Source organism: Sphaeramia orbicularis, chromosome 20 (genome assembly GCF_902148855.1).
Source record: "Sphaeramia orbicularis chromosome 20, fSphaOr1.1, whole genome shotgun sequence".
Taxonomy (NCBI): domain Eukaryota; kingdom Metazoa; phylum Chordata; class Actinopteri; order Kurtiformes; family Apogonidae; genus Sphaeramia; species Sphaeramia orbicularis.
Genome location: NC_043976.1, coordinates 3762130 through 3779910, shown reverse-complemented (window position 1 = coordinate 3779910; position 17781 = coordinate 3762130). Strand labels below are relative to the sequence as shown.

At 40.0% G+C, this 17781-nt stretch overlaps 1 protein-coding gene across 1 annotated transcript in view; it reads left to right on the top strand.

The window, feature by feature from the left end:
• LOC115411692 (microtubule-associated protein 4) overlaps positions 1 to 17781 on the top strand; it is a 211925-nt gene that overhangs the window by 172064 nt on the left and 22080 nt on the right. Inside the window, 2 exon segments of the mRNA XM_030123907.1 lie at positions 12469 to 13439; positions 15270 to 15521. Of these exon segments, the coding sequence (XP_029979767.1) occupies positions 12469 to 13439; positions 15270 to 15521 (1223 nt within the window).

Below are 17781 nucleotides of genomic sequence, written 5' to 3'. Positions count from 1 at the left end.
TTAGACACACAGAAGAATATGAATAATATTGTCATATCTCCATTATTCATGGAGTGGCCATGACCGAGGGGGTCGTCCAATAACCGAAGGGTTGGCAGTTCAAATCCCGCTCTGTCCTAGTCATGTGCCGTTGTGTCCTTGGGCAAGACACTTCACCCACCTTGCCTCCAGTGTCCCTCACACTGGTGCATGAATGCGTATGAATGTTCAGTGGTGGTCTGAGGGGCTGTTTGGCGTGAATTGGCAGCCATGCTTGCGTCAGCCTGCCCCAGGGCAGCTGTGGCTACAAACGTAGTTGTCAGAGTGTGAATGTGAGAGCAAATGAATAATGGATCAATAATGTAAACCACTTTGGGTGCCTTGAAAAGTGCTATACAAATGTAATCCATTATTATTATTATCAGACAGCAATACAGAAGTAACAGGAAGCTGTTTATTCCCTTTATCCATGGCATCAGAGAAGGACTTTTGATTAACTAAAATACGTACGTCTGTCCCTTCCCCCATCATACAGAGCGCTTCCCCTAGAAATGATGATGCACTGCTTCAGACACTATGTAGGCCTTTCAGCTAAAACACATACACACATTTACACTTAATCATTCACGCTAATAGCTCTTTGGTTTCACAGCTCCTGCTTTTATATGGCTCATCCAGTCTAAGCCTCTTCTTTTCTCACTATCTCACATCCACACATGGTGAAACAGCAGGGTCTGCAGCTTCATAATAAGGGCCACATATTTGTTTGTATCAAGGAGGTTTTACGAAGCATTCTAGTATTCAAGTTTTGTTTTGTTTTTATTTTGTTTTGTTTTTTTCAAATATTTAGAGTAAGCACAAAGGTTAGACTAAAGGCAGCCGTCTGTTAAATGTAGAGAACTAAGGTGTGTGTTAAGACTTTTATTAGGTCAGAAATCCATGCCATTGCTCTAGTTGGCTGATTGTGCATGTATTTGGAGTGTGTATGATCTGGAAGGTTCCTGAGTTCAAACCCCGTCTCCCTCAAAGCTGCCTTGCTCAGTCCTCCTCAGGGTATGGAGCTGTGTAACAGTGTGTGCAGTCTGGATATTTCTTATGTTATAGGGATGTAAATCTGTTTTTGCTGTCACTTGTGGAGACTTGACTCTCATATGGACACAAAATGTAGGTTTCAACAAAATGTGAATCATTAAATGTGAGTGTTGTTTTAGGGTCAGGCATAGGATGAAGCATGGAAAATGAGTGTAAGTCAATGCAATGTCCCCCAAACACATGGAAACCCATCTTATGTGTGAGTGTGTGTGTGTGTGTGTGTGTGTGCGTACATGTGCATGTGTGTGTGCATATGCGTGTGTGTGTGTGTGTGCGTGTGCTTGGTGCTTTCCGCCATCAGATGGAAAAAGAAAGAGGGTCGAGGGGATAGAAACGTGGAGTGAAAGAGAAAACTATAGGGGAGGGGGCTTACTCACTCCACCACAAGGGGTGGGACTTGGGAACTGGCACTGGCCAATTGGCAGTCACAACTGGGTCACATGACAACTGCAATAATCAGTGAGAGAGAGATGGAGAAAGAGCGAGGGAGAGGGAGAGGGAGGGAGGGAACAAGGGAGCGCTGCACATCCAGTTGAGTTTCAGTGTGTGTTTGAGTTCAGAGCAGACACAGCTCCACAAACTCTACACACACCAAGAGCGCACCTGAGTGACTGAACAAAAAGGACCAACAACACGAGGCAACAAAGGAAGGAGTGAAGGGAGACAAGGGGTGAAGATTACCTTTAGACACCTGAGACTGAGACAAAGATAGACTGCAAAACAAAGAAAAGGGGAGAATAGAAAAGAGAGACAGAATGTCTTCTCTCTCCGATCAGCAACCCAGCTCTCCTTTCTCAGAGTACAGTGAACTGTGTAAGGTGCCATCTCTGTCACCTTCGCTGCCAGCTCAGAGCTGGGATTGGCAGCACTCCTCAGGCATGGACATGAACACCCCAAGGGGCTTGGTGGTAGGTGGGGGGTCTCTGGCAGCAGCTGGACTCACAGATGAAGACAAGCTGTGCTTTTTTGAGCAGCCTGGAAGGGCCAGCATGGAAGCAGAATTGAAGGTGCCAGGTGGCAGAGTTGGGGGCATATCTGGAAGCACCTCGCTGGGTAATGCCTCACTGGGAAGTGCAGGAGAGAGTCCAGACAGCCCCCTGTCCTCCTCTCCATCCCCATCCCCAGCTTCTCCAGGAAAACTACCCTCTGTCATGGGATGTGGTGGCATCACCAGGAGCTCACTACCACCAGTTCCTGGTTCCCCTGCTAGACATGCAGAGGTTTCATCACACACCACTGCAATGGGAACACATGCAGTAGGAGCCTCACTGATTGAAGCACCTCTAACTGATGCACTCTCTCCATCTGAACCATGGGAGACTTCTAGTTTTGCTGAATCTAGCCCAAAGGTCGCTATGCCTCAGGTGGCCCCTAACTACTGCATCATAGGAGTTGCCAATGACAACCATTTGGAGAGGGACAGCAAGGTCATAGCTGGAGCAGAGGCCGCCCTTGGGGCCCGGCAACTGTCAGAGGACTCGTCAGGAGATAACAGCGAGGAGGAAGACGTTGAGGGGGAGGAAGAGTTGGAGCCCTGTTTAATGGGCCGAGCTCAGCAGCAGAGGAAGGCCATGCGGCGTGCAATGTCTGAGTGTTCCCACCTGTCAGTACCAACCAGTCTAGATCTGCCTGATAAATATCCAGGTGGAGATGGGGCAGGGCTGGACCAGCTGGTGTCACCAATGGGTGGTCCACGGCGCTCTCCACACTCCATGAAGCGATCACTTACAGTTGCTGAAGATCAGCCGCCGACCCCTCCACCCACACTCTCAGCAGCAGGTGCCACACACAATGACCTACGGCAGTCTCCACCTGAACTCCGCCTCTGCCTCTCCCCATTCCCACCATTGAGGGACAGCAGTGCCGGCTTTCCTCTCTCACCAGCTGAACCTATGATGAAGGGCTTTAGGGTGGAGAAAGAGCCAGTTGGCATTGTGCTGCCAGTGCCCCCCAGCCCAAAAGCCTTTGGCAGCATGGACACCGGCTCTGACATTAAAGGGGACAAAACCAGAATGACTAAAGATGAGGCACAAGACGATGTGGAGGAAATTAAACTCAACACTGGAGTAGGTGTCAACTTTGGAACTGGTATCCAATCAGCAGTTGCAGGGGACATCAGTAGTGACCTTGCCACTGGCGGCTATAAAAGCCTCTGCTTGAACTCCAGCACTAACCCCTTTATCACAGTGGATGGTAGGTGAAAGCCATGTTCACAGTCCAACCTTTTAACTGTGTCTATGTGGCAGCTCTCAGTTGACTTTAAGACATGCCGAGGTTAATAATACTTGGGTTAATCTTTAAGTACACAGTGTTCTTTCTGCAGGTGCTATGGAAAATATTGAGAGTGTTATATTATTAAAATTTTAATTGTTTGTTACTTTGCTGTGGTTATTTTCAAAAGAAAACACATTTCCCCTTTTTACTGTTTGGCATATGCCCTTATCATCCACATTAGATTTAGGATGACAACCTGCAAAATGTGTATGGCTGTGTCAATCAAATGTTATAATCTGTTTTGTAGTGGCTGTACTGGCTGTGAGATAGGAAGTTAGCAACACTAGGGATTATAAATCATTATGCAAGCTGAGTGTCAATGCTCACCTTATCACGTGTTTTTACTATAAAGGTTTCTGTGTGTGTGTGTGTGTGTGTGTGTGTGTGTGTGTGTGTGTAGTGATTGTTTGAATGCATTATGTCTCCAGTCAGTTTTGAGATAGATTTGTTTTTGTGGTGTAAGCTTGTCAATGTCTCTGGGTTAGATAGCAGCAGAGACAGAATTAAAGCAGCACTGTTTGACAACAAGAGAGACAAAATGAAAGAGAAAGAATGAAAGACAAGTCAACAGTAACAGAGCTGACCCCCGCAGGCTACTAAACATTCTTAGTCTTGTTGAATGTGACTGCCAGTTTTAGATACAAATCTTCTGCAAACTGTATGCAGAGTTTGTGAATAGGAATTCAATATTACAGGAATAACACTGGGCAGGTTGTCTTTGTATGTTAGCACACAGGTGGCTTTCTTTGCGTGTGAATGTGTGATTCAGCACAATATGCTTGCAGCATGAAGTTGCGTGGGAGCTGACTTTTCAGCTGACATTTGGATGTAGGGTCATGAAAATACACCTCATTATAGGAGATGGAGACTCATTTTGTGTCTGACACCCTCCTCTTGTCATTTTCTGCCATTGCTGCCTTTCCTTCGTCTTCTTCTTTTCCCTGAATCCCTCATTAGGTTCTTTGTGAAGACAAGCAGAGCCAAGATGGCTGAAACCAGGTCAAAGTCACATTGTATATGATTGCCTCGCAGCCAAAATGGGGTCACTAACTGGGAAGTGCAGACCAGTATGGTGGTCCTCTTTGCAAATATTATTTCTGCTTTGCGTTGTCTCTGCCTCATATGTTCTTCGTCTTCCCTCTTTGTCTGCTTCTTTGCCCCTTCTCTCCCTCTCCACTTATACAACATTGTGGTTTTCACCACACAAAGCTGAGCATGGCAGAGACTGCCAGCTTCACCATAGGAGTGTTAAAGCGGCAGTGATCTTAATTTTTTTGCCCCCAGTAGTCTAAGCACGATAGTCAGCGAGCCTCAGGTTGTATGTGTTGCATTTATACATGTTTGCATGGTCAATGTAATCATTCTTTATGAAAACCTTTAGTTATAACATTGGATAACATAGGATTTTTTTTCTAGCAGATGAACTATTCCAAAATATATCTACCCTTTGCCTTCTACATGTATACTTTGTCCGTCTGTCCACCTGTTCATCCTATTAAGGACTTAAAAAGACGGTTTCAGTTCATTCACTTTTTAACAGACAATGCATATCTCGCGTTTAACTTTCACTCCAAGTTTCTATGTTACTCACTGTCATGTTGAATTATTTTTGTTTAGAAAATATTCCAGTTTCAGGGGGACTTTCATCTGACTTTACTTTCAGAATCAAGCAGATAATTATCCAGTAACATTGTTTCAGGCTCAACATTATTATTTTTGAATATTTTCTATAGTGGAGTGAATGTCTTTGGGACATGGATATTAGTTTTATTTACTGATGGTTGTCAAAGTGCTGAAATGCAGCACTGTCTGTATATTTTTTTTTGCATGTTTGTCTCTGAGTATATCATCTACTAGTATCAGCACAACTTTTTCAGAATTGACAATTATGTGATGAAAGTCAAATCTAATGGAAGAGATCACCAATAGTATCATGAATGAAAAGAGACAGGAGAAGGGAATGTAATACCACAAGTGACTGTGTTTATGTGTTTAGCATGATTACATGGAAAATTCAGGAGGTTGCCCTTAATACTGAACCTTTGTAGCTAAATCCCAAAATATCTTATGGTTGTTGAGATAGTTCACTTAAAAACCACAAGTGTGGAAGTAACAGGTAATGTCAGAAGACCATGCAGTATTGTAATACACTATCTAGGATTCATAAATGTTCATACAAATAATTCGTATTGAGTTTGTAGTAATGGGAAAAACTTTGACTGATGCTGTAGCTTGAGGAAAATTTGATGGTTCACGACGAATATTGATATTCACCCTCTGGGGAGCATGATGGTCTGTACTAAATTCTGTAGCTGTCCAACAAATAGTACTACATTTAACTAAAAAACAAAAATGACAACAGTGAGTGGAACACCAATGTCAGTAGAATTTATCCCCCTGAGAGAAGAAAGCTGTGGAGCAAAGAGTGACACAGATTTAATGAGACAGCGTCTGTAAGAGCCGATTTACATAATCCACTTGAGCAGGAAAAGGACAGCCTTAGAAATGAGTTCTCAATAGTTAATTAATGATGGAAGTATCAAGTGATCAGGACGTCATTTTAACCTCTGCATATTTATTTTGGAACATATATGCAAAGTAAAGCTTGATGCTATGAATATTAGTTGTTTTGATAGTAGAACCAATACTTTAATTTATCTATCAGTATCATTTTAACAATTTCTAGGGACAGGACAAAACTGATGTACAACAAGCACTAATTATAGTTGGTCATTTGACACATATACATGTGATACAAAGGGTCACAAGTATCTTTCACTCCACTTTTGTCCTCCAGCAAATGAGCACAAAGGATCACAAAATGTTTACAGTGTATAGCATGTTGTGCAAATGAATTAATCCTGATTACCACACTGCAACTTCCAGACAGAGGGTCAATAACCTACACATATAAGATGGCTTTAAGAGCTATTTTAATAGGAAGCTCTGCATAATTTACCATATTGATAAGACTAGAAAGAAGTGCTCTGTGAGTTGCTCTTCAGGAGAATCCAGGCTTAACTGGCCTAAATGAGCTGTAAGTGTTATCATTATGCTAATGAAAACTTCAAATGAAGCAGCTCACTGCACCCAGATGCCGACAAGAATCAGGCAACCCCAGGGCACCCCTGTGGATCAGCAGCTCTCACAATGCAGCAGGTTAAGATCCTGCTTCCAGAAATGGATTCTTCTATAATTTTGGCACGACTCCCAAGTTATTACTGACATTATGCCTTATATTTACCACTATTCTCCCTGTAAATACCTGCACTTATATTGACCCTTACTAATGCTTAATGTTTCCAATCACAAATCCTAGAGGGAGTGTTCTGCCAAAAACTTGATGTCTGAGAATAGTGTGGTTGAGGCACTATCATATTCAGATGAAGTGAGAACTTTAGAGAATTCTTTCCCTTACTGACCATGGACACACACAAAGAAAAAGTATGTTGTTATAATCTAATTTGCTGGTTTCAGATAATTTTACATTATTTTATGACTTTATGGCAACAACTAAATAATCAAGGAGTCAAATACCAGAGAGAAGTAGACAGAAAGAACTCCAATATACTTTCACACGTATTGCATTAGTTTGATTAATACAGATACAGATGAACGTTATTGTTCCCCAGGGGAAAATCAACTTTCTTAATCAGATTAGTAAAATAATAAGAAAGAAACAAAAGAATCAGTAGCCTAAGGTGTTAGAATAAAAAAAGTGTTTAAAAAAGTTTTAAAAATAAAATTGGAAGAACAAATGAATTATTTAAACGTTGCTCCAGGGTAAGATGCTAGCTAGCATAAGCTAGCTCAGCACTCAGTTATTTAGAAACAAAGAACATATCTTTTCTGAAACAGTTATTTGTGTTTCTGTCTTTTACATCAACTTAACTGATACTTCACTCCAGAAATTTGGTGTTAAACTCTTTTGTTTGGACTATCTCCCTACTACTACTGTCTCTGAAAATGCCATTGAGAAACCCTGTGGTTATGAAACCTTGACAGGTGTAGTGTCAGTAGCCTTGGGGGGATGGGTTGTAGGGAAGGGTCAATTCATATCCCTCTCCCGGGAATTGATTCATTCTGTCTTCTTTTGTTGCTGGGTAATCCAACCCCAGATAGGTCACATATTGAGCTGGTGAAGACAAGTGGTATTGACATAGTTTTGTTTTAAAATGATGAGTGAGATGACGATGTGGAAATGTAGAAATGAGCAGTGAAAATAAGGTAAGAGTTCGGTTTAGAGCAGCTCTAAATGTAAAGTGTCATGAGATAACTTTTGTTATAATGCGACCCTATGTAAATCAAATTTGATTGATTGATTGATTGAAAGATAACACTGAGAAAAAGAGTCACACAGGAGAGAGTGGGTGTCACCTCCTGATTGTTTAAATAAAGTCATTTTCGGTGGGCTTTTGACAGCTCTATCACATTCCCGCCCTAATTAGAGGATCAACATGATCTCTTAAGTCTCTTATTGTCTACTGTGAAAAAAATGAATGCCTTGTTTGTTCATTTTTTTCTCTCTCCCATTCCTCCTCTCCTGTTCCCTATCTTTTGTCTTGTCAAACCATTGTCAGTGTTGTATTCAGGTCAGAATTTTTTTTTACTCGTCATTATGTTTTAGTTTTTGTGTACACGCTGTTTGTGTTCCCAGTACTCCTTTTTATCAGAAGAATCTCAGTCCTCGATTTCACTCTTCCTAATTCAGAATGACGTGTACATACTATATTAGCGGTGGGAGTCGATAAAAAATAATAATCTAATTAATTAGTGACCTTGTAATTAATTAATTGTAATGAATCGTATTTTAATGGAATATCAGTATTTGACACCAGAAGCAACATTTTCCAATTCATAAATCAATAACTAGACACACACATAAGTTTAAACAACCACATCCTATGTATTGCTTTATATAATCTACTAAATGTTTGTTTTGTAAATAAACAGTACTATCAAGTACATTTCAAGAGTAGTAAAGTGATAAATAAATATCCTTGGCCAAAAATAAACAGACCAAGAGTTAAAGTGCCATAAAACATTAAATTCCATACCATCTAAAATGATAAAGAAAAAGCAACAAAAAAACAAAAATGGTCCCTTAACTGACCTCAGTCCCTCTTTCCCTTTCACTTGCTTTTCAGTGTCATAAAGCTGCTGGATTTTGTGTAAAATTGTCTTTCATAGTAGTTAATGAGTGTGGTCAGATAACACTATCTGTAGCATCTTTTCTAACCTCTGATCTTCTAAAGTGGTCTACAGTCTACTGTAATCCATGTCACCACTGAGTTTGTTCATTTATCAGACATAGACTCACTCATCTTAGCTCTCAAACCCATTATCTGGTGGTGTGTCGTTTGTTGACTCTGCTTGGTGGTAATAGGAGCATTAGTATTCATACTAATTGCTATGTGTTTGGCATTTAGGTGGTACTGGAGGCTTGAATAACTGCAGTGGTATTCAAACTCTTTGTGGCGTAGTTTCAACACAACAGTGCTCTTATCTAGGCTTCCCTCCATCCATTTTTTAAATACAGATCTCCTGTCCACTGGGTCAAGCAATGTGGTCTCATCCTTGCCGTCCTTGTCCTCTTCTGTTATTTTTTGGCCTAACATTGCTGCTTCCACTTGTTCAGTGCATCGGTATGCTACAAACCTGTGCTCTGAGAAACGTTTCGTGTTATCTGTAGTGTAAAAATAAAATGTGTAAAAAAAAAAAAAAAAAAAAAGCGATTAAATTCGTTTTTTTTTTTTTAATGCAGTTTTTTTTTCCTGCAATTAAATAATCAATCGAAATTAACGCATTAAAGTCCCAGCTCTAATATATATTACTGAAATACTGACACTTTCCCTTCAAATTATTCTTTTTTTTCCCTGCTACCTCCCTTTTTCTAAATCTGCTGATCAATATTTGCCACACTGATTCTCAAGTGCTGGTATCAAAGGCTGTTTTTCTGTCTTGGTCTTTCTTTAATTGCCATTTTCCTGATTCACAGTAAACTGAACATTTCATGAAAACATTTTTGTACGGCATCACAGGTGAGGGACTTGATGTGTTGAAGAGACGCATGCTACCTGGTGTCTGTTCTCTTTTTATTTCCCCTCTGTTCTGTTTAGGGAGTCAATGATTAGGCCTTAGAGAACAATGAAAAGATGAATGGACCAGTAATAGACCAGCTAAGCATCACCATACAGAATGCTTTGCAAAAGCTTTGTTTCAGTTTCATTCCTGCCAGTAATAAAATAGCACGTAAATTACTAAGAACAGGAAATGTGGCAGCAATAAATGTTCTAATTTTCTATGAAGTGATGTAGATAATCTGGAATAACTACTCATATGTTCACAACTTGCATTTCTTGTCTTATTACACCTCATTGTGTCATTGTCAATAATAATGAGGACAGTGAATAAAATTCATTTATAGAAGTAGTAAATTACTAATAATTTATAAATTGTAATAAGCTTTGAATAGTTAAATATTCAATTTCTTGGATGTATATCATAAAGACACCTCTCTACTTTCCACTATAAAACAAAAGCACAAAAATACCCCAATGCAGTAAAAAATATATATATATATATATCCACAGCAGATATGAAGGTCTTAAGTGAAAACAGTCATCTTCTAATTCCAAATAGACCACAAAGGCATTCTGTATTTCTAAACTTGCCAAGCTGACAAAATTCATGTAATGTATTACAAGCACAACAACAGTACCAGCTGTCATATATCTGCAGCCACAAAGCGCACACTGGTTCCGTTCTGCAGTATTCATTTCCTAATGTGGCATGTGGAGCTCAGCCGGAGTCAGCAGCTCTGCCCGCCTTCAGCCCCCCCCCCCCCCCCCCCCAACCCCCACCTGTTGGATCAGCATCACCTGGGGTCAGATGAGTGAATCGACTTCTTTTGGCTTGTTTACGGTGTATGATGTTTTGGTTCATCAGGCCTGAAACGTCCTCTTGACTCATAGTGTTCTAACAATATTCACTTACGTGGACCAGTTCTGACATTTTCTTGCTCTATTACAGCCCTGGCATCAGTATTCATCAGTATACGTGCTGTTTCCTCACAGTGTTGATCCAGTTGTATTTTTGGTCAGATCCCTCCAAGCAAAAACCACAGTGACTATTGATTTTTGTCAAACTTTTAGAAAACCAGAGGCAACATATCAAATTAAAATTTTGTGGTTTTTAAATTTGCATAATCAGTATCTGAATTCTGTTTTGTTATATTTGCAGATAAGAGTCAAATGTTACCTAAGTTGAGAACCTAAGGTGAACATGTGCTCTTCTAAAATAATGAGCTACAGCTACTTGTTTACATATTTTGTAGCAGTGGAAATTGTAAAGAAAAAAAGGTTATTTATGTTTATTTAATTTTTTGTTTCTTTTAAACTGAAATTCACTTTTCAAAAACAGATTTAGGTTGAATAACACAAATCAGTATATAAATTTTTATGCCTCTGGAGTCGGTATCAATGGATTTCTCAGTGTTTTGATGTAGTGTACACAGATTTGGCTCAAAACTTGACGTGGTCTCAGTGATGATTTGGTCACCTCAAGTCTGTCATAACATCTCAGGAACACAAGCTATGTCCTCAGAGTTGACATAAATGTTGAAGTAGAATCAGGGATGACTATTTGTTGGCAAAGACGAACTGTGTTTATACATTTGAAAGCCCTCTTGAAGACAGCTTGTTTATCATTGTACTTTTTTCACTGGCACATGTCAATATAAAAAGAACTTATAATTAACCGTTTAACAGTTTTGTCACAAAATACAGTATTTGTACCTTAATACAATAAATTCGTTGAAAGTCTTCATGACATGCACACAGTCTGGCCCAAAAACAGTGCCATACATGTCTCCTTATATCACCTGTTGCATTGACTACAGGACACATTCACTGTGACATTGGTTTGGCCACACAGTGTTTCACAATAAATATAAAAACATTTATACTGGTCTGCATTTGATTTTTGGCCCATATTTTGTGTTATTGATAGAGGGTTGGGCCACTGTGTAAAGTGTTCTCCATCTCATCCTAAAGATTCTCAGTGGGGTTCAGGTCTGGACTTTCCATGTGTGTAACTGTCTCTCTGAACCACTCTTTTACAAGTTTGATGAACCTGATGAATCCTGGTATTGTCTTCTTCATGCTCTGTAGCAGTAAGTGGTGATTGTTACAGAAATGAGAACTTATGAACTGCATCAGTTAGGGTTAAAGAACTTGCTGCAGCTGACATATTTTAATAGCTGCAATAATTATCCAATGGAAGACTACTTATTTGCTTAAACAAATCCAGGTGATGTTTAGTCATCAATTTGACTTGGTTGGTAGAGGCATATGATCACAGCATAGTAATTCTATTTATCCCAAGTATTTGCAGTGACTCGTTCATTTGCACTTGGATTTATGTTGAGCATATTTTTACCGTTATGTGTGTCAAGTGTTTAAGATGTTAAGATTTTCTTTAGGAGTGATGGACAGGATTATAATCGAGTGCATCAGAGGAACAGCTCAGGCTGGATATTTTAGGGACAAAGTGAGAGGCCAAATTAAGATGGTTGGGACATATGCAGAGGAGAGATAGTGAATACATCAGTAGGAGGAGGATGAAGATGGAGCTACCAGGCAGGAGGCAAAGAGGATATTAACAGATGTGGTGAAGGGGGACATGCAGGTAGAAAATGCAGAGGACAGGGTCAGATGGAAGCAGATGATTGGCTGTGGCGAGCCCTAAAGGGAGTGTTAATGTCTGCCTTGAAGCGTTGTAAACAGTCCACAGTTCAGACAGTGAATGGCTTCAATAACCCATGAAGGAGCCCTGGAAAGAGCACCACAGAATGTTTTCTGTTGCTTTTCTATTGTGACCCTTATGTTGGTGATGAGCTCCTTGCTGCTGGATGCATTGAGCTGGAAATTGTCACAGTGACATGTTTCTGGTACTTGTGATCAGATGACAGACCTGTTCCAGTGGTGTCATCAGGGAACCAAAGGAGGGCAATCCATGATAATTTTTTTCAGTTTTTTCAGACTCTAACTCTGCTGTATCACAATTTGAAAACACTTCTTTTCCTGTGAAATAAAGCCTCACCCTCTTTTCTTTGTTTTTCAGTGAAATCAGACAAGGTGGAGAAGGATGAGAAGAAGGAGGAGAAGGTAGAGGACACAGCAAAGAAGGTGGACATGCCAAGTACTATAGATAAAGCTGAGCAGAAGAGTGTGAAGGTTGAATTCACAAGCAGCGAGACTGTCACCAAGGTGGAGAAAGAGGTGGTGAATGAAAAGCAGAATGAGATTGAGAAAGAAAAAGAGAAGGAGGTAGAGAAAGTGAAAGATCAAGAGCAGGAGAAACAAAAAGTGAAAGAGGAGAAAGAGGCAGAAATAGTCAAAGAGAAAGAGCCTGAAAAGCTGAAAGAAAAAGAGACGGAGGCAGTAGAGTTAACGCTGAAAGCAGAAAAAGAGAATAAAACAAACAAGAATGAAGAACCACTAGAAAAACTGGAGAAGATGGACAAAGCTGACAAGACAGAGAAGGTGGAAGATGTTAAGCTGCCAGGCAAAGTAGAGAACGAAGTTGAGAAAGTAGAGAATGTGGAAAAGATGGGAAAAAATGAAAAGCCCAAAGAGGAAGAAAAAGTAGAGAGCAAAACCCTGGAGAAGACGGAGCAAACGGAGGGAAAATATGACAAAGAGCAGCATGTCGACAGTGTGGAAAAGATCCCAGAGCATCAACCAACACCCATCAAGCAGGATACCAGTCATGACCAACCAGAGAAGAAGGATAATGTGGAGACAAAGGTGACAGTGGTAGAAGAACCTAAGAAAGAAGAGGCTCATACAGACAAAGCCAAGGAGACAGAGAAAGACAAAAATGTAGAGAAATCGCCTGAGAAGCCAGCGTTAAAGGAAGAGAAGCAGAGCAAAGCACCAGCTGAGAAGAAGACTGTGGAGAAAAAGGATGAAAAGAAGGAGAAAACTACAAAAGCAGATGTAGGAGAGAAAGCCAAAAAAGCAAAACCTGCAATTAACGGAAGCAGTGCTACACCCAGCAAAGATGTGTCAAGTGTGGACAAGAAGACCAAGGTAGGATTAGTTGTAAGGTAAAATAAAACTTATCCCGTTACAGCATTCATGGGGTGTATTTTGCCCATACTGCATTTCATCACATCATTAACCCTCCAGTATCCCGCCTAAAGAGGTCCTTCCTGATCTCTGAAAGTAGGTAATCTGCGCAGTGCCTTAGTAATATCGAAACATTTCAGACTGTTTTTAACTTTAATTTTTTATATTATTATTTCATCAAATTGAGCCATAAGCAAAAATACCAAATACTCAATAACTGTCATATTTTTAACCCTTTAAATGCCATGCTTGTAATGTAAACAAACCATATTTTTTTAAATAAAAAAAAACACCTATCTTTTTCCAATATACTTCATAAAAATTGGATTACTTATTTTTGGATTCTTGCAGCCTGGCATATGTCAGTGATTAACAGCGACATGGGTTAATATGCATTATTATTTTTTGTGCTAGGTCAAATGATCTAAAATGTGTCCATGTGCATTTTTTACTCACCATGGAGAAGGATGCTAGTGTAGTAAGTGTCCATTGTTTACAATGTGTTGATTTTAGTGGTTGGATCAGAATTTTAAAAAATTATGCAAAAATGAACAATTTTTGAATTGTAACCTAATACAAATTGTGAAAAATAATATGACCTTTTATAACATGAATTACAAAGTGTGCATAACATGCTCACCCAGATACCGGAGGGTTAGGGCAGATGGAGTTTTAACTTCTGACTCAACACACACATACAACAGTATCTTCAACAGTCTGTCATAATCATCAGTACACAGCTGTTCTTCCCGGATATCGTGCTTTAATAAGCAAAATTGCTTTGAGTTCTGAATCTGAGGTGGTTCCCAGTTTGTATTGTACATTTTATTCACAGTCAATAGTAACATTACTTTACCAGAGAAATAGAAATCTGTGTAGCAAGTAATGTAACAACTCATTATGTAAGATTCACAGACGCTCACGTTCATTTAAGTTTGTGTTGGGAGTCTGTTTTATGCTCGGAGCTGGTTGTTGTTGACATGATAGAATGACTATATAGTTTTGCTTATATCCATGGTAATGACGTTTCTACAAAAATCCTGATGCTGACCTCTGGTGTCGTCAGTGCTGCTTGTCTGGTCTTTGACACCAGTGTACAACCCTATCTACTGTTATCTTAGAATTTGTATTAGCCAATGTCATTACATGACCAGCTAACAGCACAACACAGGAAAACTTCATGTAAGCACAAGAGGATGAATATTTAGCGATTAAAAAACTCAATTACATCTTGAGAAGAGAATTGACAACAGCTGTTTCACTCTAGCCACTTCATAGGATTTGTGACAATTGGTTTTACTCAGACTAAAGGGAATGTATAAATGCAGGCTTAACAACATATGAATAAAATAGTGTTTTTTTTTATCTGTGTGAATTAACATTTTTCTGTAAATTCACTTGAGTGGACTTAAAAGAGTAACCACAGATATTACATAATCAGGGCAAGATGACTAAAGAAAAAAAAGTGCAAGTTAAATTTTTCATTTTAATTATAGAAAATACATAATGTTTTCATATTAGCTGTGAATGCTTTTGCTGCTGCTTTGTTTATGCTGCCTATACAAATGATAAAAACATAATTCTCAAAGACTTTAAGTCACCCAGTTGAAACAAAGCAAAGGCTAATTCTTATTTGCAGCTTATGTATAATTTTACTATTATTTCTACTTGAATTGCTGCTTGTGTTGCTTTACCCTGCTATTATCCTACGTTGCCTTTATTTTTATTTTTCTCCCTTTGCTTTCTGTTTTCTATTTTGCCCTTCATCCATCCTCGATGTTTTGGTCACAGCCTGTTGCTGCACCAACAAAACCAAGTGTCACTGCCAAAACGCGGCCAAACACCGCAGTGGCCAGTGGTGGTTCAGCTGCAGCCTCAGCTAAACGCCCCACACCATCCTCCACCATCACCTCCACCACAGACAAAAAAACACCCACAGCCAAGGCACCATCCACATCAACAGCTGGGTCTAAGCGGCCCTTGACAACTTCTACCAGCCGCCCTTCATCCTCGACCACCGCTGCAAGAGATGTCAAGGCCAAGGTAAGTCAGAGGCAGCAGAAAACAAAGTGGATTGACAAAGGACATTTACTGAACAGATGCTCTCAGGTAGGAATAGAGTAAATAATTGCAATATACTGAAAAGCAGAAATAGTGAGTTTAGAAGTATTTGTTTTATACAGATATTTTTAAAAATGTGTTTGGGAAGGAAAGGTCTACGGACATCATTTATTACAGTATTATTTAGCTTTGATTTTCCTTTTGAACCTGAAATATGTGAAGTAGATTTTCAATGAATTAGCCTACATTACCTCAGGTAGTGGACTTGGCTAGATACTTCATTACACGTGGTAATCACTGCTCACTTTCAGCTCATTGATGTAAGTATAGATGACAACCTAAAAGGCAGATTTAATGTGTGTTATATCAAGAGACATTTGCATTAAGGGTTCAATTTATATAATGTGGGCACAGTCATGCTCCTATCCATATGGTTGAGGTTGTAAATATTCATGGAATTGGTCATTTACTGAGATTTTCTTTCTCCATTTTAATGCTAACATCACGGCCACCTTAACCTAATGTTAGGCCCCAGGGTTTAGAGGTTTTGTAAACCCTGTCCCATCCTCCAAATTTACCAAGTCTCATTATAAAAATAATATCTAGGTAATCTACATCAGCGAGTTTTCCCTCTTTGATCCAGAAAACATAATCATATTTTTATACATAACATATCAATAAACCCACTTGAACATACAGTGGGGCAAAAAAGTATTTAGTCAGCCACTGATTTTGCAAGTTCTTCTACTTAGAAAGATGAGAAAGGTCTGTAATTTTCATCAGAGGTACACTTCAACTATGAGACACAAAATGAGAAAAAAAAAATCCAGGAAATCACGTTGTAGGATTTTTAAAGAATTTATTTGTAAATTATGGTGGAAAATAAGTATCTGGTCAATAACAAAAGTTCAACTCAATACTTTGTAACATAACCTTTGTTGGCAATGACAGAGGTCAAACGTTCCTGTAAGTCTTCACCAGGGGCCTCATGTATAAAGCGTGCGTACGCACAAAAACCTGGCCTACGCCCTTTTCCACGCTCACGTTCAGATGTATAAAGACTGAAATGATCGTGGAAATGTGCGGTCCTTCACGCCAAGTCCATAGCTGGTGTACGCGCGTTTCTAGTGCTTTGGAACCATTGGCGACACTTAGAGGTGACACTGGGAAACTGTTAATAATGTGAAAAAGATCATTCCTCCGATTGATGGACACATCGGAGATACACAGATGAACAATGAACACACCGACACGTCATCCTATTGTCAGAGCAGCACATCCACCACCAGAACCAGAACCAATTAGACCCTGTATCCATCAGTGCCAATCCTGCCTGGGAGGACATTAAGCAACAACCATATAAAGAGACAAGGACACAGAATTCATTGGTTGATAAATGCATTTAATGTAGTCTTCACGTCTGTGAGAACATTTATTAGTCGGTCCAGTCGCTCATTGACTCCACCGATTGTCCTCACGATGTCCTCTTGTGACTCGGGTCAGCACGGACCCATGCCAGTATTCTGGACACCGGTCAGACGGGCATCAGCAGCGGGCTGTGGCGGATCGGAGGACCGGCTAACGCCGGGGAGTCAACAGGAAGCCTCTGTGACAGGAGGATGATACTGCATCTGACCGTCTTCTGCCTCATTGTTGGAAATTAATAATTTGAGTGATTAAACATGAGTCAAAGTCTTTGATTTCCTCTTTGATATCCTGACCTGACTACGCATGAACCTTTTTCTTGTTTGGCTGTGATCAGACGATTGTATGACCCGTACAATGAACTAATATGTGACTTACACTAATATTAAATATATATTTCCCTTGGGGGTGATCCATGTCAGCCCTGTAAGAAAAGTGTCACCCACAGTATCGTCAACTTTCTGCTCAAACAGTCTGAGTTCGTCTCTTTTCTCCTTCCGCCTGTTTCGGCCTCCGCTTCGCGTCCACCTTGACGTCATCGTCTGATCATGCAGACAGGGGAATCCCAGAGGGAATCCCACCTGCAGACCCCGTTCACACTGATTGGGATGAATAAAGGAAGTGTACTTGGATTCGGGCGTACGCTCAGTTTCATACATCTGGATTTTTTTGTGCGTTCGGACTTTTCTGGATTTGGGCGTACACCAGGTTTCAGTATGAATCCACGCAAGTCTTTATACATGAGGCCCCAGGTCTGCACACACTCTAGCTGGTATTTTGGCCCATTCCTCCTGCAGATCTCCTCTAGAGCAGTGAT